The 20207-nt window shown below is 37.3% G+C and overlaps 1 protein-coding gene across 2 annotated transcripts in view; it reads left to right on the top strand.

The window, feature by feature from the left end:
- The first annotated feature begins 7570 nt into the window (after positions 1-7570).
- BTBD7 (BTB (POZ) domain containing 7) overlaps positions 7571-20207 on the top strand; it is a 30408-nt gene continuing 17771 nt past the window's right edge. For both annotated transcript variants that reach the window (XM_010003726.1, XM_010003725.1), the window contains exons 1-2: positions 7571-7652; positions 12447-13526. In XM_010003726.1, the coding sequence (XP_010002028.1) occupies positions 7571-7652; positions 12447-13526 (1162 nt within the window). The remainder of the gene's footprint in view (positions 7653-12446; positions 13527-20207) is intronic.

The raw sequence follows: 20207 nt of genomic DNA, 5'->3' as shown, positions 1-20207 counted from the left end.
GATTTATGAACAGAGTTCACCCATGTGGGAAGGTTGATCAGCACATGGGTCCAAGATTTTTAGTCTGCTTCAAAATTGGGATGCTGGAGCTCTTGCTGGGAAAATCCCAAGCAGTGTCATCACCAGAGATTACTACTGTTCCTCTTAAGGCTGTGGAAGTTGATAAGGAAATTAAAACTGTGAGATCAAAAGGATGCTTTTTTGAATTGAAAAAATAAGTCATGAGAGAGGATAGGTGCTGCTTACTTAGTGTGGGTGCAGAGCATAGTGTCTGGGATTGCCTTACTAGTAATTTTAATATACTCTCAAAGGAAATGTGTTCTGAGAGGAAGTGTGGTCAATGTAACTGTGCAGTGAATTTGGAAGCGCTGTGGTGTACACAAGCTCCCAAATCCTCAGAGTAAAAAGGCTTTCTGTGAAGTAACTGAGCTCAAGAAAAGGAAAAATGTCTCCAGTACAAGGATACTGTAGGGTATACCCACTGAGGTGGTGCTTCATGTGAGAAGGCAGCAGCACTAAAATCCAGAGACGGATCTTCCATATGGTTGGGGTTTGAGCCAAGATTTCACAGTCTTTCATAGACTTGCTAATTGAAAACAGCATCTTGTGGATGGTTGGGTCACAGCTCAAGCGAGAGGAGGAATTCCCTTTCTTGATGAAGCAAGGATCTTTAGGGGCATTCTCAAAGAAGAAAAAAGGAAATCACATGAATTGTGAACACGGCAGAGAGGAAGGACTGCCTGTCCAGCTGCACAAAAAGCAACGTTCCTGATGGCAGATAAGTTGTATTTGAATAAGAAGCACATGAAATATGCTCTCTAAGAGCGGGACAGATTCATCTGGAGAATTCTTACTTTTGCTCCACTTCAGAATTTTCCATGGAGGAAGAAAGGAGCATATGACTGAGGATACTGCCGCAATAAAGGGCAGACAGTAGGTGAGACAGAGAGGAGGACAGTGGTCTTACCAGGCTGGTATTCAGTCCCAGTATCTGAAGCTGAATTTAGCTGAAATTTGATTTAAGTTGGTGCCTGAAAAGACAGTTGAGTGTTGGCCAGAACTTTGACAGAGAGACAAAAGCAGACTACTTTTTTAAAAGGTGCGATTCTTTTATGGAGGCGCTTTTCATGTAATTTGGGGGTTCCGTTTTCTGTCTTAATGAGCTGATGTGTTCATGTAGTTATTACACCAAAGAGGATTTGCCTTTCTTAAAAAATAAAAGCATAATTTTATTTGCTCAGAAGAAGCCTTTTGAAAAGCCTTTAGGCTTCTCAAAAAATATCACAATATGTCAGAGTATCTTGCTTACTCGAGATTGGCTAAAATGAGTTGTTCCCATTTTCCTTGTAAATGCATGTGTTCATTCCTAATTGCTCTATTCAGTGATGCTGATAATGATTTGGTGGAGAGCATTGCTCTGATTGCCTTACAAAGTAGATTAAATGACATTTGTGTCTGAATCAGATAACATTCCTTTCAAGTGAACTTCTAAAAAATGGAAGGAAGAAGAATACACAGTGTCATTTCACTTCAAGAGAGTCCTAGAGGGCAGTCAGCGAGCTCTTGCCAATTCTTCTAAAATAACCGTTTTGAATTCAACATCAGGAATGTTAGTGAAGTCCTTTATGTGAGTATCATCAGTCAGAATAGACTTCTGGTAAATAAGCAGGTGCTTGCAAGCAGCTGGAGACACCAGTGATGTTCAGAGATGGAGTCATTTGCCAGTATATGAAAACATTTAAGTTTCTTGGAAGGAATTTCCTGTTCTGTGTAGGTTTGTAGTCTGCATGTGCTTTGTGTATTTGGCTTTTTTAGGTGCTGGAACTTTTTTGTATTTAGAGTACTATAAAATATGGTCATGTCCTATGCCTCTGTAGTGCTGTCAGTGATTTGACCTGTTGCTTTCTGCTGACCACGTTGAATTGATTCTAGGATGTGACACAATCACATTGTACTCTGAATTGCTCTGCTGATCGCCAAAAATCCTGCATTGACAGCATTGAAAAGAGGTTTTTTTCCTATACATTCTGTCTCTTTTCAACTGCCAGAATGCTTCTGAATTTTTTCACTTATACTATATTTGAATAAATTTCTTTTAACTTTCATTCTTATTCCTCAGAGGACATGCTGAAAATTGGTACAGGTTTTTTGGTTTGGTTTCTTTCCTTCAGTCTTACGGTTCTCAACAAATCTAGAAATAAAAAGCCAGGACTACTGGGAGGTTTTTGCTGCCTCCATCTTAAAAGATCTGTACAATTTCATGAAAAACAAAGTGCTTTAAAATTCCTGCTTAACTTTAAGAAAGGATTCTTTGTGATAGCTGGAACACATGATTCTCAGCAAAGTACTAAGCAGTGCAGTCACTTTTGTAATCTAGTTGTCTGCTTTTTCCTGCTCTCCTCTGTTTGTAGCCACTGATGTGGCTTAAGTTCTGGTATTATGCATATTGGATTTTCTTCTTCCTAGTGCAGTAAATCATGAAATAAGATTGATAAGCCTAAATCATGGAGAATATTATCCTTGTTTTTTGTACAGTACTAATCCAAATCAGAACCTTTCAGCTGTATCAGCTACGTATTACTGTTTTGTCATCCAGATAATTTTAAACAATGGTAAAGGTTGATTGCTTGACTGGATTTTTAAAAAAATAATCAAAATAGGCTCTGCATGGCTTTTTGTATACATCAAACAATATATTCAGCTGGTCCTTCAAAATTCCAGTTGTTTCCTTTGAACAATGAATTACATAGCAGTTTCACAATTTCTTCAAGATGCACTGTCCCATAAGCATTCAGTCCTTTAGCATCTATGCTCTTGAGATTGGAGACATCTAGCCTTGGCAAGATCTGTGTGCCGGTACCTTTCTTGAGTGCCCCATTCATGGAATGAGGAGGAGGTCAGGACAGGTAGTACTCAGTTCCTGTCAGCTCCTTTTCTTTGCAGAACCCCCTTGCACACACCCACCCAATAGGATAGTAAGAACATGAGGTAAGATAGTAAATGCATATCTGAGCAAACAGTTGAACTCTGACCATAATCAACTTTCTCTTCATTTCAAAGTGCTTGTCCCTCTGGATGATACTGGCTGGTAATTCCAATATTGATACAGTGTAAAAACCAGCAAGCTCAGGATTTGCTGTGGAGATTCCTCACTGGATGGGAGCTGCGGAACAATTCTGCTGAAGTTTGGTTTGTTCCTGAATTCTGTTTTGATGGCTCAAAACTCTCTATTGGTCACCAGAAAATCACTGCTCAGCTGGGAACAAGTTCAGGTTGTTAAGGCAGGCTGGTGGGATATACCTTGGGGACAATGACAGGAGTCTGTTCTTACAAGTTCTTTTTCATTTAGTTACTTATCTGCCTAATCCCTTTGAAAATTGGTTTGTCCTGGCTAAGATTTAAAGTATTTCCTTACTGGAGTTACCACTTTTAAAAGTTGATAATTTTTTCTAGGGTTTTTGTTTTCCCATAAGTGTACCAATTTGATGGATGTTGTCATTGCATATAACAGTTCTGCTTCCTTGTTACTTGAAAGGAACTGTTGAGGCAAAATATCATAGCGTTTTTGGTCTAGATAAAAATATAAGTAAATACCAGTAAGGATTTACTTGTGATACTTGTGTTGTCATTTACTTGTAGTAAATTTAAAATGTGTTAGGTAAAATGAAAAACCTGAAAAATCTTGTTGGCACAAGTATGTGCATGTACTTGATATGATTTCCTAATTTGGTCTTATAGCTATTTCATAATCCTATGGCAGCAGCTCCCAAAGAAATACAAAAAAGCTCTTCAAATTTTAAATGGGAAAAAGTAAAATGTTTTTTTGTTTAAAACATGTAACACTCTCTGCCTTGCCCTTTATATTAATTGGATCCCAGTGGACTACAGAAAATTTTATGAAACCTTTGTATTGAATGATGACTAAACAAAGTGCCACTGTTACCCAAAGTCCATTCAGTGCACAGACTTTGTTAAATTAAAATTCCCAATCCAGGAAATCCTGACTATCAGCCCAGACACCTCAGATGAAAGTCATCTTAGGTTCTTAGGGTTTTAGGTTCAGTGTGACAAGTACTGAGATGACGGAGGAACTTGTTTCAGGTACCAAAACTTTTAATTCAATTTGTGTTTAATTTAATTTCATTCTGCACTAAGTATCAGTATAATTGGAAAGTAACTTATGTGATTTTTGTATCTTTTGGGGTAGTAATTTTGGCTTCTGAAGCTTCTTGGTTTCATATAACACATTCATCCTGGTTCAGGGAATATTTGGGCCAGAACAAGGCAGGGAAAATGGATATGTCTTCCTCCAGAACAGGGCTTTTTGTTACTGTCAACTTAAATTGTTTAGGAAATGCAACATGGGTTATACAATATTATTTTGTAAAATTCAGTGAAAAAATAAAAAATACAAAGACTGCACTTTCAGTTGATACAGGATGTTAAGGACAGTGGTGGGACTAAAGCCATGATCAATTTTGAGTCATGAGGCACAATATACTCTTATTATGAACTACAGTGTGTTTGAATTAATAGAAAATACTCTTATGAAGTCAGCCAACATACATGTGATTAAGCATTGCATGGATAAATTTGAAAGGAGGCACGGGAAGCTTTGTATCTTAAATGGCTGACCACAGTGCCTAATCTGCTGAAGTGCATTGAATTCCTCCTTAGCTGAAACCTTTTTGTGTTTGGGTTTACTTATATGAATATATGAATTTACATAATATCCATATATAGTTTATATAAATGAATATATTTATGTATACAGCTTCAATATGATACTTTTTTACCCTGTTCCATATTACTTAAGTTACATATTTTAAATTTAGTGAGTAGATTAATTTTGCATGATGCTCACTTGGGCTTTAAGTGTAACAGTGTTCTTGTGGTAAGGCTCTGAATAAAATTATATACTGATTATTTTAGGAACTTTTTCTAGTGTTTGCATTTTTCAGTTAACTTAAATTCTGTTGTTTTGCAAATCCAAGCACTGAATAAAATGTATTGAACTGTTGTAAATATTCTTTGATCATGTTCATTCCGTCTTCTCGGGCATGCTAACTTCAGGCCTGTATATTTAGTACTTGCTAGCAAAAAAAGCCAACAGCAAACAAAACCGCACACTTCCCTCCCTCCCCTTGCCCTCTCCCCTCTTTTACTTAGATCCTGGACTTCCTGCCATGTCAGGAAGAATTGAAAAGTATTAGTAGACATCTCACAGACCAGTTACCACACCAGAGCTGAACACAGAAGAGGAAAGTGCAATAGCAGTGGCATTATTCCAGGACTCTGTCCAAATGAGCCAAGTCCAATTTTAGCTGAGAAAAGGGAAGTTGTTGGGATATCTACTCAGGATGCTGACCTTTATTTGCAAGGGAGTTGGCATTCAGACTGAAAGGTGACTCCACAAAGCTTGTACTGAATGGAACTAATTCCATCTGGAAATGGACACCACATTTAGGCGATATATTCTGTGTGGGTACCGAAATAATTTGAAGTGTCACTGCTTTAATGAAGTTATTTTCAAAGTGTTTTTTCTTAAATCAGCTGAGTTTTTCATGTATGGAGAAGAGGTTTGCATCCATATGGACTTGATTATCTTAGAATAGCTAGCTTATTTCTGCACAAGGAAGAAAATGAGTATATGCATTGGCTAAGACTCAACTGGTCCAACAGCTTATGTTTGCTGAGATTTACTGGTGTTTGCTGGTGTGATGCTGCCTATTTTGCATGTACTCTTGTTATAACTGTGTCCAGAGCAGGCTTGCTATTCACATAGAAAGGTGTTCTATTTTTCTGTAAGCAAAATCTGCATAGAGACAATTTCAAGAAAAGCATCAGGTTATATGCCATTGAGGAGGCATTGCCACCTAGCTAGTGAGGGCAGGCATGGAAGCAACCTCTTCCTGCATGTGCAAGCCTGTGAATTGTCTCCAATTGACTGGTATAATACAAGCAAAGCTGCTGTGTTATAGTTGTGTCTTCTGCCTTAGCAGAATTCAGCTAGTGATCTGCAGATTGCAGCTGTGTGAGGCAGACCTGGGCTATGCACTCTCTAGAGCAGCGATTCTGTCTGTCTAGTGTGAGGTGTTCTGGTTTCTTTTTGAAAACATCTAATGTCATAGACCACAAATTCCAAAAGGCCTAATTTTAGGAATCTTGTTCTAAGGCATCAGATGGTTGGAAATTATGCACCCTCTTCTACTTCCGTAATGCTACAGTTCTATGCCTGTCTCTCGCCTTTTCATGTATCCATGTCTCTAAGTCAGGTTTTCAAACCCTCCTTTACTCCTTCTCATTAAGCCATCTCTTGAATTCTGGGATTCTTGTTCCCCATTGCCTTCATCAGTTTGCGGCCTTCTCCTTCCTGGATGTGTCTCACTTTCTGCTCCCCAGGATCTGCTTTGCATACTGCTTTTTTGGCTAGGAGGCCAGGTGTGCCTCCCCAGTGTTGCAGTAACTTGCTCTTCTGAACTCTTCATGCTAGAAATAAACAGGTTATTATAGCAGGGAGAAGACTGGATCAATGCTGCAGCCTTCTGGAAACAGGCTCTTGTATGGCATGCACTTGTCTGATTTAACATGCCAGAGGTGTACTGAGAAAGGAGATAAAGTTGAGAGCATATAGCAAATATAAGTACACATGTGTCAACATGGTAGAATTTATCTTCATGTTCACAATACTGGATAGAGTAAAAAATTCTTACTATTGATTTTACCTTTGCATCACTTTCTATCTGCGTGTTTTGTTTTGGATGTAGGCAAGTATGTGCAGTTAACAATAGATGTGGTAATTAAATTTTGCAGGATTAGTATTTTAACACTGCTAATATAGGAATTAATTAGAATGTACTTGATGTATGTTTAGCAACTAATCCACGTTCAAATTTCCTCAGATTGACTTCCTAAAATGTTTTCAAATGCCCAATAAAGCTCTATATGAATGCTTAAATACCTTTTTTCTATTATAAACCTACTTCTAGGTACTAGTCTAAACTTGAAAAGTAGGACTGAACAAGAACTACATAAATGTTATGAAATCAAAATACAGCTAAAAGCAGTGATGATGGTATAACCTCCAAGTTGACTGTTTTATTCTGCTTTCTCAGTATAATTTAATTTGGGATTTTTTTAACACCATGTAAACATATCACTGTGCATGAAAAGTATTTGGTATAGTTAAAGAAGCATATCTAGTCTAGACCAACTCCTACTTGAAGATTTCTTAACCAGAAGTTTGATAGTCATCTTGTTCCTTGTTGCAGTTTGTCATACTGACATGTGAATGTTTTGGAAAATTACAAGTTATTTTGAGCTTGGTTTTATCCTTTAAATAAAAAGCAATCTTGGAAATGTTTGAGGGTTTAATTTACAAAAATGCTATGTACAGGAGGCTGAGTTTATTTTACTTAAATCACGTAATACCTACTGAAAAAGTAACTTCTGTTTTTTTTCTTCAGAAATGGAGGAACAGAATGCTGGACCTGGGATTGAAGATTTATTAAGGATTATGGGATTATACATTGAAGAGCCAACAGGCGGGATGCCTGAGTGACTGAAGAAAATGGGTGCTAATGCATCTAGCTACCCTCACTCATCTTCCCCAAGGGTAGGGGGAAATTCACAGGCACAACAAACATTCATAGGTAACTCTTTTAAGTTATCTTGTCACTTACATAAATGACTTGCTGTATTGCATATATACTGGATTTCATTTGCTTGCAGGATTGTTACGCAGAGTTTTTGTTTTCTAGGTCACCAGTTTGAATCCATTCAAGCTCAATCGTGCATGAAATTCAGTACTGTGCAGTATCTGTTTGGCCTAGGTAGGCAATAAGTTGATCTGCCATTTGCTAGTAAACAGTTGCCAGGTTGTTTAATTATCAAAAAAACATCTCTTTATTTAAACTATGCATGCAAATTCTCCCAGTCCAAGAGCAGTTGCTGCTGTTAATACTACCTACTATTTTCTGCTCTTCCTCAAATTTTCTGTGAAATTGTCAGAGCAAATAAAACTCTTGATTATCAGTATTAGTTGTAGTATTGGCATTGTGTTGAACCTGAGTGAATTATTTTCTGATTGCTAAAAGGCGTATCTGATTATAAGCCTGCTAAGGTAACAAGCAGTCTTGAAGACAACTTTTTCTCTTGTCCTTTTCCTGTAAATGGGGTTGTTACTATCCTAACAATATTGTTTACAAGTAAGGACCTTGCTTAACTGGAAATGTGAATTGAAGAGCTCTTAAGAAATTGCCTTCTTATCCAAATCATAACTGGAGCAGGTATTACCTTTAGGTGCTTTTCAGTCTGGTGCAAAAAGCCCTCAGAGTACATCTAAGTACTGTCACACTGTAAATATTAAATAGCTATGTGTTTAAAATAAGGCAGTTTTTGAGAAGATAAATCTTCCTTAAAACAACCCTGACAGCCTGAAGAATGATCTTAACAGTAAATGACAGGTAGTCTTTAAACATTTTTCTTCCTTATGCCTTGGTTTGCAATGCTGTAAATGTAGTTATTGATATTGAAGTGTTACTTCTAAATCACCACTGAAAGCACAGTGATATCCTTAGAAGAGGAAAAATGTACTTGTTTTTCTCTTTTATCTTCAATTTTATGACAATCCTAACTTTTGGTGGTCTGAGTAGAGGACAACCCACAAACTGTTACATATAAAAAACTAAGCTCTGGGGTAAATATTCTGCATGTGCTTTCATAGCATGTCAAGGAAAAACTTTTAGTATTACCTTGGATATCCGTGCTGTAAAATCCCCCATAAAGCTTTATGTATTTTCATTGTATCATAACTAACAGTAGTGATTTGCCCCAGTTTATATTTTCTAAAATCACAGCCAAAACATTTTTATTACATGTTTTGATCTATCTGAGAATAGGCAGATCTGCATGCTGAAACCCCTGAGCAGATTTGAAGAGGGGAGAGTTCCAAAAGCTTCATTAATTATCTCAGAAACTTTCTGCTGGCTATGTGGAAGGTTTTGTTGATTATTAAATTCAAAACAGAAACCTATTCTGTAGTATGTAATGATAATTTTACTTATCCCCATAACCTATTGATGGATTTTGGAGAAAGGTCTAAAAGCATTCTACTGCCTCATCTTAGGCAAGACAAATAAGTGGTCTGGTTAAAATTTTTCCTGAAATCTTCTGATGTTATTCTGGCATTTATGAGTGAGCTAGTATTGTACTATCTAGAACACAGATGTTCAGCTCTTCTTCCCACTTCGTGGAGTTTGGCTCTTTCTCATCTTGACACTTGATTGGATGATTGATTTGTATAGGTGTCTCAGTAGAAAGTAGGTCTATGCTAAATCATAGCTGAGGTTTTCATCACTTGTCAGAATAATGATGTTTTAACGTTAAATCAACATTTACAGGTATGTTGTTTGGGTTTTTTTTAATGTGAGAGGCATTAGTTCTATTTCCTGCCCCAAAGCAGAACTGGAAATATGGGGACTGGAGTTGTAATAGCTGTGTAATATGTATTACTTGCATTGTTCCTGGAATCTGGTTTCAGGCCTGGGGGTTGGTTTAGACATGCTGCTTTACCATTAAAGCGCTCGGCCATGTTAAATTGTAAATGTAGGATGAATATTAAAAGCTGAGAACTGATCTACCAAAGCACAATAATTTCATAGGATGAGCTCCTGTTGTTACTTGTCTTAATGCTGCGTTTGCTTAAAATTCACAAAGAGGAGATCAGTTAAAATAATGCAGTGCTCTTACTGTAACAATTACTTTCGTTTTAGCAAAGGCTTAACTAGTCATCTCCTTGCTGTTTTGTCTGCAGCATTCAGGAGGAGAATTTCACACCATTTTCTAGGGTGTTACATCTGTTCAAGATGTTTGTTTTTAAATAGAGCTCTATAATTAGATTCTAAACTGTGTAGGCATGCAGAGGACTAGACAGAGCCCATTATTCATTGTCAAGTGCCCGAGTGGTTTCTCTTAGCAGTCATCTGTTTCTTGTAAATATTTGTCTGTTCAAAGCTAGATATAGTCTACAGGCACCAAATAGCTATTGCTTTTTAACAGCATTTAATAGGTTGGTGCTTTTTACTGTAAAAGTGGGAAATGAATTTCTGTTTCCTGCTTCTAATGCTTGCTGCCTTATGAAGGAATACAGGGACTCTTCAGCATTCTTTCTTTGAGGGATATGGAGCCACTAGCTGTTGTGAGCCCAAGGAGGCTATGCTGGTGCATCTCTACTTCCATCTCTGGCAAAAAGCAGTTGTGTGGCAGCACTTTTATATAGCAGTGTTTAATCTGTTTGTAGGATTAATTTCTGCACTGTTTGCAGTACTTCTCAAGGTAAGTCTTTTAAGTAGCTCGAGGTACACAAAGGTTTGAATGGTATTTTAGTATCTGGTGTTGATTCATGTGCAAGTAATAGCTCCTGGCAGCCTTTAGGGAAAAAAGCGATTGAGACTGGTGGTGTCCTAGATTTTCTTTAGCAGAATGCAAGAGAATGTTTTTCATACTCAAATTTGTCATTATAACCCAAAATACTTCAATTAGAAGTAAGCTGGCATGTTCTAGTGGAGCAGAATCTATCATTATAGAGTCACCAAAGTGTAGTTGTACTTCTATTGTGAATTGTAACTGATACTTTTTAAATGAAGCAGAAATTCTAGGCTTGTCTCTATCAGCAGGAGACTGAATACCTACTTCTCTATTACAATACCTAGTATAGCATGTGGAAGGAATTTTAATGGTGGATTTTGTAGCACAGCATCTTTGTTAAAATTGTCTTGAGTTACTGCTGTTCTCTTCATTTAGCTTGATTTTTTTTAATATCTTGAAATTTCAATATGATTGATGACGCATTACCTCATCAAGCAAAATTTAATGTAGCATGGATAAGATGGTTAGAGCCCCTTCCTCAAAGAAAGCAAAATTCCTTCCCAAAGTTTTCACTAATAGAGGAATTGTAAAACCATTGCGCTGTATGATTTGGAGGAGTTTTAATTAGCTTGGCATAAGAGCAAATATATAAGGTTACTTAGAATTGTTGAGGCTTAAATAAAACAATTTACAGATATCTTAGATTGTTACATTTGCCATGCTTTCAAATGCAACTGTGAATTGCTCCTTTGTCTCTCTAAGTCAAGAAATACTTATCTATAATTATGTAGTAACTAAAGAAGTGTTTGAGAGACTGGCCATCATTGTTAAAATAACATAGCAAAACTGCATCACATCTACCTGAAACATGGAACTGTAAGACAACAATGATAGAAGAAGTTATAAAAGGCCATGGTGTTTGGTGTGCTTTGAACTTAAAATCCAAAATGAGCAACCTACACAAGTGTACTGATGGAAACATGTTAACTATTCCAAACAGATTATCTTAGTAGAAGATCCTAGTGAGTACTGTTTCAGGTGAAACTGCAATTGTAATTAACCTGTATACCAGTTGCAAATGTTTTCATCTGGGTTTCTCCTTTTCTCTGGAAGAAGTCATTGAGTTTATGAACAATTTTTTCTTGTTACATCTGAGGTTTTTCACCATCTGGCTTAGAGTGAAAATTCTGTAAACACCACAGATAATGTTGAGGAGAATCAACTTTTCATTTCATTACATGTTTGGATCATAACATAACTTCCCTATAAATTATTTTTAGGGGAAAAATAATTATATATATACTTCAGTTTTATAGTGCTCTGTATTATCTTTGATAATACAATACAATTTACATTCTCTGTTCTTTTAAATGGGATATAGGCACAGATTAGCATCTGTGGTTCTGTGGAAAGGCACTCATTTTATGTGTTTGTCTTTTGGCATGTCTTGATATGTCATATAATAGATAGGATTTTTACTTTCTTGTTAAATTTATGTTGAAAATTAATTCCTTGTCCTCAGTTTTCCAGAGTATTTTAGTAGTCTTCTCTCTGTTCCTATTTTCTTATGACTATAGCAACTGTGATGCCAGGTATGTTTTCTTTTTGAAACAATACTTAATTCCAGAGGAACAGAATTTGAAAAACACTTTGAAAAGGGAGGCAGGTGCTACCATTTCACTGAGAGCATACAAAGTTTTTAAAAGGCTGTATTTTTCAGCTGCTATAGTTAATATGATGAGACCTGTACGGTTATGACCACAGTGTTCTCTTCCTCCTTAGATAAGTGAGTCATGCTACAGAGCTACATTGACTGGCACTGCTTGGTTCTTAAAATTGAGTACGTGTAAAAAAGTGAACAAACTTTAGAGTTGGGAGGGGAGGGGAGTGAATCTTTGTTCTTAATGGCCAGAAAATAAATACTTCAATCAAGTTTCCAACTTGTTAAATTACTGATCTGACGAGAAGGAAAAACTGTGTAACTTGCAGAGACACTGATGAACTGTTTGAGTGTTATGGAACTTTCTTTTAAATATAAAGAATAAATGTGTGTGTTCAATTTTCCTTTTTGCCTTCAGGGACATCATCCTACTCTCATCAAGGTTACGGCTGTGAATCGAAGCTGTATAGCCTTGACCACGGCCATGAGAAACCTCAAGACAAGAAAAAGAAAACCTCTGGCCTTGCCACCCTCAAAAAGAAATTCATTAAGCGTCGGAAATCTAGCAGATCTGCTGATCATGCCAAGCAGATGCGCGAACTCCTCTCAGGCTGGGATGTCAGAGATGTTAACGCATTAGTAGAAGAATATGAAGGGACATCAGCCTTAAAGGAACTTTATCTACAAGCTAATTTGGCGAGGCCAGAAGCCAGGACGCTACAAAAAGACATGGCTGAACTTTATCAGTACAAATATTGTACTGATGTAGACTTAATATTTCAAGAAACTTGTTTCCCTGTGCACCGTGCGATATTGGCAGCAAGGTGTCCGTTTTTTAAGACACTGCTTTCTTCCTCACCAGAGTATGGGGCAGAAATAATAATGGATATTAACACAGCTGGCATAGATATGCCCATGTTTTCTGCTTTGTTACACTACCTTTATACAGGCGAGTTTGGAATGGAAGATTCAAGATTCCAAAATGTTGATATCCTTGTGCAGCTTAGTGAAGAATTTGGAACACCAAATTCCTTAGATGTTGACATGCGCGCCCTGTTTGATTACATGTGCTACTATGATGTGGTTCTTAGCTTTTCATCCAACTCTGACTTAGTTGAAACTTTTGGTGGAAGTCAGAACTGTCTAGATGAAGAGCTCAGAGCTCACAAAGCTATTATTTCATCACGATCTCCATTTTTTCGTCACTTGCTGCAGAGGAGGATACGAACCGGTGAAGAAATCACAGACCGAACTCTACGAACTCCAACTAGAATTATACTGGATGAATCTATCATACCAAAAAAATATGCTAAGGTCATTTTGAACTGTATGTATACGGATGTGGTGGACCTTTCTGTTTTGCACTCTAGCCCTTCAGTGGGCAGTTTAAGTGAAGTTCAAGCTCTTGTAGCAGGAAAACTAAACATGACTAGGGCTGAAGAAGCTATGGAGCTTTATCACATAGCACTGTTCTTGGAGTTTAACATGCTTGCACAAGGTATGTAATACTGCCCCTGCTGTAGAACATAAGAGTGTGTTAGAACAGTTTTTTTGGTGTTCTGCAATATAAGTATCCCTATTAGTGACTGACAAGTCCTTTAAGAAAATAAATTTATTTTCCATCTCTAAGTTGTAGACAATGCATCTATGTTTTCTAGGGATAGAAAAAATGCCATTTAAGTGTATTGCATGTCATTTTTGAAGCATGCTATTTATGTCAAATATTACATATATTTAATCTTTAATCCTTTTTTGGATTGTAAACAACAGGGAGAGGACGCAGGAGATCCTTGTTGTGATGAGAAAATATTTAGATTTGTTTTGAAGTATCCCTATGTGTTAACAAGGATGTAAGTGACGATTTCTGTAGTTTATGTCAAAGAGGGTACACCAAACCTGTAATGTTGCTATTGGAAGGTTAATTTTAACTGCTTAATGGCATTAGTCCTAGGTCTTTGGAATCTACTGGTTGATGTACAGAATTGAAGGCAGGGGTAGTCAGTATTTTCAGACTTAAAGTTTAGAAAGTTCCACTTATATTGATTGTTCTTGAAGATCATTCAGGTCTTGATAACAGACTCTCTGCACATGGAGGCTGGACAGGGTTATTTGCAATCTCTGGTGAGCTCTTACAGCACTGACCAACCAACTAATAATTCCTCCTTTGGTAGCAGGAGCTTTGCTTGCTATTTAATCTGTTGGTGTTTGAACTACTAAGTGGCCATGTTATACTTAATGGCATATTGCTATTGCTTCAGGCCTTATTGGTGAGAGATAAGAGTTTTACTTCTGAGCTGAGAAATGGACAATGGAATTCCCTGTTACATCAGCAACATGGTTTGTTTATGATAGTTTAATTTTTTTAGGACAACATTTTACAGTAGATCTGTACTTCTGTAACTTCTAGCTATCAAATGTAATTTGACAAGAGTCAAATCTTTATAATATAAATTATCAAGTAGACTTAAATAGAGAACTTCTTAAGGACTGGGTAGGAAAGAGCAAATATAAGCACTGCAGGAAAAGAAGATACTCGTAATGACTTCTCCTAATAGTTATATCAAACTATCAGGGATAAAGATATGGGAAACTAATTAGAACTATTGTATCTTTTGTAGAAATTTGTATTAGGAAGCCGATTTTCAGATGCTGAAAGCTGAATAATCCTGCTGCAATAAAAATGACAGAAAACAAAGGAGATGGGCTTTGTCATATACACTGCCACAAAAACATGAATGAAGGATTCTTAAGGTCAGAATCATTGAATTGTAGAGCACCTCAGGTTGGAAGGGGCCTTGTAAGATCATCTGGTCCAACTTGTTGTGGGAAAGGGAGCCTAAGTGATATTATCTCACACACTGGCTGATCTTATATTGAAAACCTGCAGTGATGGGGACTAAATCATGTCCCTGGGAAGGTTATTCTGGTAAATCATTGTTCTCACTGTAGAAAAAGTCTTAGATTGAGATATCTCCTGGTGCAATGTGTACCTGTTGCCCCTTGCTCTCTTCATGGTGCTCCTTGTGAGGAGAGAGCTTCTGTCTTCTTTGTAGCTGTCCATTTGGTACTGGAATACTGTGATGATGCTCCCCCTGAGCCTTCTGTTCTCTAGGGAAAAAAGACCTAACTGCTTCAGTCTTTCCTTGCAGGTTAGGTTCTCCAGCCCTTTGATCACCTTCATGACACTCCTTTGGACTCTCTCTGGTCTGTCTGCATCCTTCTTATTTATGTGGTTGTTCCCCTCTCAGTACACCTAGAAACTATATGTTCAATGGAATATAGAAGCAGTAAAAAGTTTTACTGTAGTTGAACTACAGTGTTAAATTTATTCCTATGCAGTACTTGCAAGTTAATAGTGTTTGAGAACTGGAGAACACAGATGATCAGCTGAAAGCAAGACAGGAAAATGAGTTGAAATTAAGAAGGTGATATAAGTGTACAGTTTCTCAGTTTTGATGCATGCACATACACAAATGCTAAAAGGATGTAGTGTGCTCAAAGAATACTAATGAGGGAATGAAACTCTGAATGAAGCCCTCAGTAAGGCAATGAATAATTATGCACTGTTTCATAAATGAACATGGTGCAATTCTTTCCCTCAGATTGGAAACCTAAAATGGAACAACTATGATTGGGAGGTGCTCTGATGAAGCAGTGTAAGTTACATCAAAGCACATAGCAATGATAGATAGAAGACTTCAAAGAGAAACTCAGGTATACTTATAGGAAAATTGCTTTTATTTTTTAGGTATTAGTAAGTGCTGAGTACCAGAACTGATGCTATATTAGACTCTGAGTTTCATTATTTCTGCTTGCTTTAAATTGAGCATGCTGGGATCAGTGTGTCCGAAATTGGCACTGTGCTACAGACTAGTGCTGCTATGGAATATATATTCTATGAGACAGCTGTAACAGTATCTTAACTTTTCTCTAGAGGTTTTTTCCAACACTACCTCCAGGGAAGGACAAAGAAAGGCAGCAGCAGAAGCTGCACTGGGCTTTGCAGCATCTCAGCAGCATGCTCAGGCCACTGGAACCAGTGAGTGCGGCAGTGAGGGCGTGGTCTTGATGGTCCTCTGGATGAAGCAGAGCTGTAGTGTTTTGGGGGTGGTCACTGGGAGGATATAGAGGGATGCAGTGGCCTTCAGAGGTGGTCTTTTCCTGGTAAATATTTGTCTGACCACAAAAGCGGTGAGTTGCAGGGTGTAGTTATGTTGTTATACATAAGGGAGAAATGCAGTAAAACCAGGCGAAAGTTGAAATTGGTATTATCCAATACTAGAAAATGTAAATTTGGCACCTCTTCAGGTAATCAAATTCTCAATGTTAACTTGAACTAATGAGGGTTTTACAAATTGGTCCTACAGGAGAAAGCAGTGAGCAGTCTGTAGAAAATCTGTATGTGCCAGTGAAGTCAATACCTAATAGTTTCATACTTAATTTGCCAAGTTCACATTTAGGTCATTGGTACTGTGCTGACACTGAATAATTTTTCTGGTATAATGATCAAAATTAAAAGGAAGCTTATTTGATCAGGGAAGACTGTGTGCACTTGACTAACAGATCACAAAGCATGCATTTCAGTAGTGACCACCTTGTTTCAGCACTTGACTGTAGTACCTTGTCCTCCCTAATTGTAATACTTAACATGAGGTAGATGAGAGATCTTCAATGGGAGTAGTGTCCTTCCCATTCCCCAGTTCCACAGCTAGTGTACTTCTGTGCTGGAAGCTGTCACTCAAGCATTTGACTTCTAGATGTTATTTAGAGCGAGGCCACAAGACACAGCATTGTGAAGGTGTTGGAGACCACTGAGCAGGCAGTTCTCATGAAATCTCTTAACTTGGTCCTCTTGACAGCACTTTTCTACTGTGTTGTGCTGCACGTGTTCAGTTTTGCACAAGTTCTGTCTGATCCCATCAGTTGGCTTTTGCAGTAGCTGATGTCTTAAGTTTCTTCATTATTTCCACACCCCCTGGCTCAAGTTTTGTGAGTCAGTTCATTCATGTTAGCCAATTGCAAACTTGCTCAGGCTCGTCTCCCTGGTTTCCTGGAAAATATTTGGGGCTCATTATATGTAAGTCTGGATACTCTTTCCAACTACTTTTGCTCACTTTTACTCAGTTTTGGCTGGGTATTCATAACTGAGTGTCAAGTGAAGTTGATGTATTTTAAAGCTTCTGATCACCTGTTATTATTTTCAGCAGATTTTAGATGAATTTGTCTTCAGGGGCCTTTCTAAGTAACCAGATGTTGTAATTGTTCTTCAGTTTCAGCAGATGATTCAGCTTTGACTTTTTCCATGGAAATCTTCTCATTCCTAACACAGTGATACTCTTTTTTTTCTGACTGTTGTATTTTAATAGATGTTTTCCCTATGATGAAGTCAGTCATAGTATGGATATGTCCTGTGAGTCTTTACTGTCGAAATAGTGCAAGACTACTTGATTTAGAATTTCCTCTGACTTAAGCTTGATTTTTTTTCAACTGATGATTGTCACTTATCTTCTAAGATGAACTGTATTGGATCTCTGAATGGACTAATTTGAATAAATGAACTAATCAGCAGCATACCTCATCTATAGAGCTGATCATACTGAAACCCATTTGTACCTAATAGGACAGAGACAGCTATTAGGGAGGCTTCAGTGTTTTTTAACTTGCAAAAAGTGAAATTCTTGACTGTTTTCACAGAGGCTGTGAGGATTAAAGCCCTCTCCAGGAGATTTTAACATCCTTTAGTGGAATATTTCTGTGCTCTGTCTGCTTATTTCTGCACTCTGCTCCTGCTTTTGTCTTCATACCAACTTGCAGCTCTCTGTCGACTGTAATGGTGCAATCCTTCTAACACACTGATTCACAAAGATCTGATTTAAAATCACTTATGCCTTTCTCTTCTGTAGCACAGTTATTAAAAGCAGATCAGTTTCCTAGTTGTGTTCATCATGTGTTGTTAAAATAATCCTCCCTTCTAATCCTAGTGTGGTGCCAGATCCACTGCTGTTTCATGCAAGTTTAACTTCAGATATCTTAATTTTATTAGATATCTATATTAGATACATGAATCTTCTTCTGCAGCTTGGCTCTGTTATTTCAGATTTTTTGCTTTCCTTCTATTTTTAGGTGTTAACTTTACCCCTGACAAGAATAAGAAGCAAGAAACTTTACTTTAAAGGCATATTCAGTAGCATAGCCTTTTATCTAGAGGGTAGATATCATCTGACATCAAAAGCACCCTTGATCTCAGCAGGGCTGAAATACTGATATGCCAGGAATCCCACACTAACACTATTAAATATACACTGATGTAATGTGGGAAGATTAGAGCAAGTGTGTCAGTGATAGATCAGTGCAGTTGGAATGCTTGAAGGAACTAGTCTAACACTTAACCTTAAAATAAATTTGGTATGATTAAGTAAATATTAACATAAATCTGACCTATTACCACCTTCAGTGATTCACTTGTAGTCAAGCCTGCATTTACTTCTTAGGTTTTATAGATTGAAGATTTTAGAGATTTTATATTTTACAGATTTTATAGATGGAAGGTGAAGACGAGAAAGCAGAAAATGGAAAGGATCTTCCTTAGAGCAGTTACATTCCAGAGTTATATGCAAGGATAAGGAATTTGAGCGAGTTGTGCAAATGGCCACATAAAATTTGTTTGCAATGTAATAGTTTGTTGAGAAACACACCTGGTTGCTGTTTCCAGGGTTTTCTTTCTGCCTTCTCTGTTCTAGGAAATACACAGCTCTAATGCTGAATATATGGCTTAAACAGTGATGGCTGGTGTGTCAGCTGTTTCTCCCTCAGCCCTTCATTGTTCCCATGTTAAGCTCTTCCCTCTGGTTTGTTATGGTCGAGTTGGCAGCTTTTTGTTTTTCATCCGTGATTCATTTCTGTTTAAGCTAAGCTGGATCAGCCACGTTGCCTGTTGTAGCTACTGAATGTGCTTCTTAAGGAATGCTGAAGCCCAATCAAGGGCCATTATGGAGATGCAGATTTCAGACTTCTTAAATTCATGCGTTTTACATGTGGCAGGAGCAGAAGAGTAAATTAATTTCCATTGTTTGGGAGAGAAGATGTTAAAGAGGTTTTTACCACAAATATTTAATGTTTTAAGCAAGTAACAATTATCTTACATTTTTGGCTTATCTTAGAATTTCAGTAATCTAGCTGTTAATATCTTATTTCTTAACAGCTTTATAACTTGTCATGCTGTAAATGAAAATATCTTTAAATAACACAAGTGGCATTGTTTTCATCTGCTGGATAATATGCTGGATTGGATTCAACATAACTTACTGAGTTTTCTCTGGAAGGATGGTTAACATAACACAAAGTGCTGCCTGACTTAACCTTCACATAATTTATTTTTTTTTCCCTGTAACGGTTAACCTGGAGTGCAATCAAGTTGTCATGTTTGTATTTGAATAAAGAAAAAAAACCCAATGCTGTATACTTTAACAGTGCCATAATAGATGTACTTTGAATTCTCCTTTTCAAGGATGGGAGTATGTGAATGTTTTAAATTTTTGTGCTTAAAAAAAAAATCAGCAGAGATTAAAAACAGCTCAAAAGAGGTACTGAATTTAGCAGTAGACTTCAGTAGGGTTTGACCACTAATGCCCACTGAGTCCTCCTTGATCTCCAGTGCTACCTAGATCTTGATTTCTTTTCTGGAAAACATTCACATAGTTTTGCACCTGCAAGTTACAGGCTTGGCATCAGTTAACTGTTAATTTAATCTCATTGTAATGATTTTTTTAAAAAACAATTTGAGGAGGCGATGGAAAAGAAAACTCTAAAACTTAAAGAAGCTAGAAATCTGTAGCATTCGTTTAAGACAGACAATATGGTGCTTCCAGGAGGCAATAATTAAATGTTAATAAACTGGGAAAGTTAGCCTGCATCCAGAATACGGATGCTGAACCAGATCCTTTGTTCCCAATACAGTCAAAGAAAAGTAGATGAAGTTGCAGTTGCTGCTTATTTGATAACCAGTTAAAATGGTGTCATTTCCTATTTGTACTGTGTAAGTCTTCTGACTTACTCTTAATGTTTTTATAACTGATGTTTGGTTACTGCTGTGGAGAACCCTAGATCTTACTGCCAGGTCTCCTAAGTTGCATGAGGTCACTGGAATCCAACACTTTGGCTGTCAAAAGTGGTATTGCTG

Source organism: Chaetura pelagica, unplaced genomic scaffold (genome assembly GCF_000747805.2).
Source record: "Chaetura pelagica isolate M959 unplaced genomic scaffold, ChaPel_1.0 scaffold48, whole genome shotgun sequence".
Taxonomy (NCBI): domain Eukaryota; kingdom Metazoa; phylum Chordata; class Aves; order Apodiformes; family Apodidae; genus Chaetura; species Chaetura pelagica.
This window is presented reverse-complemented; position numbering and strand designations above follow the sequence as displayed.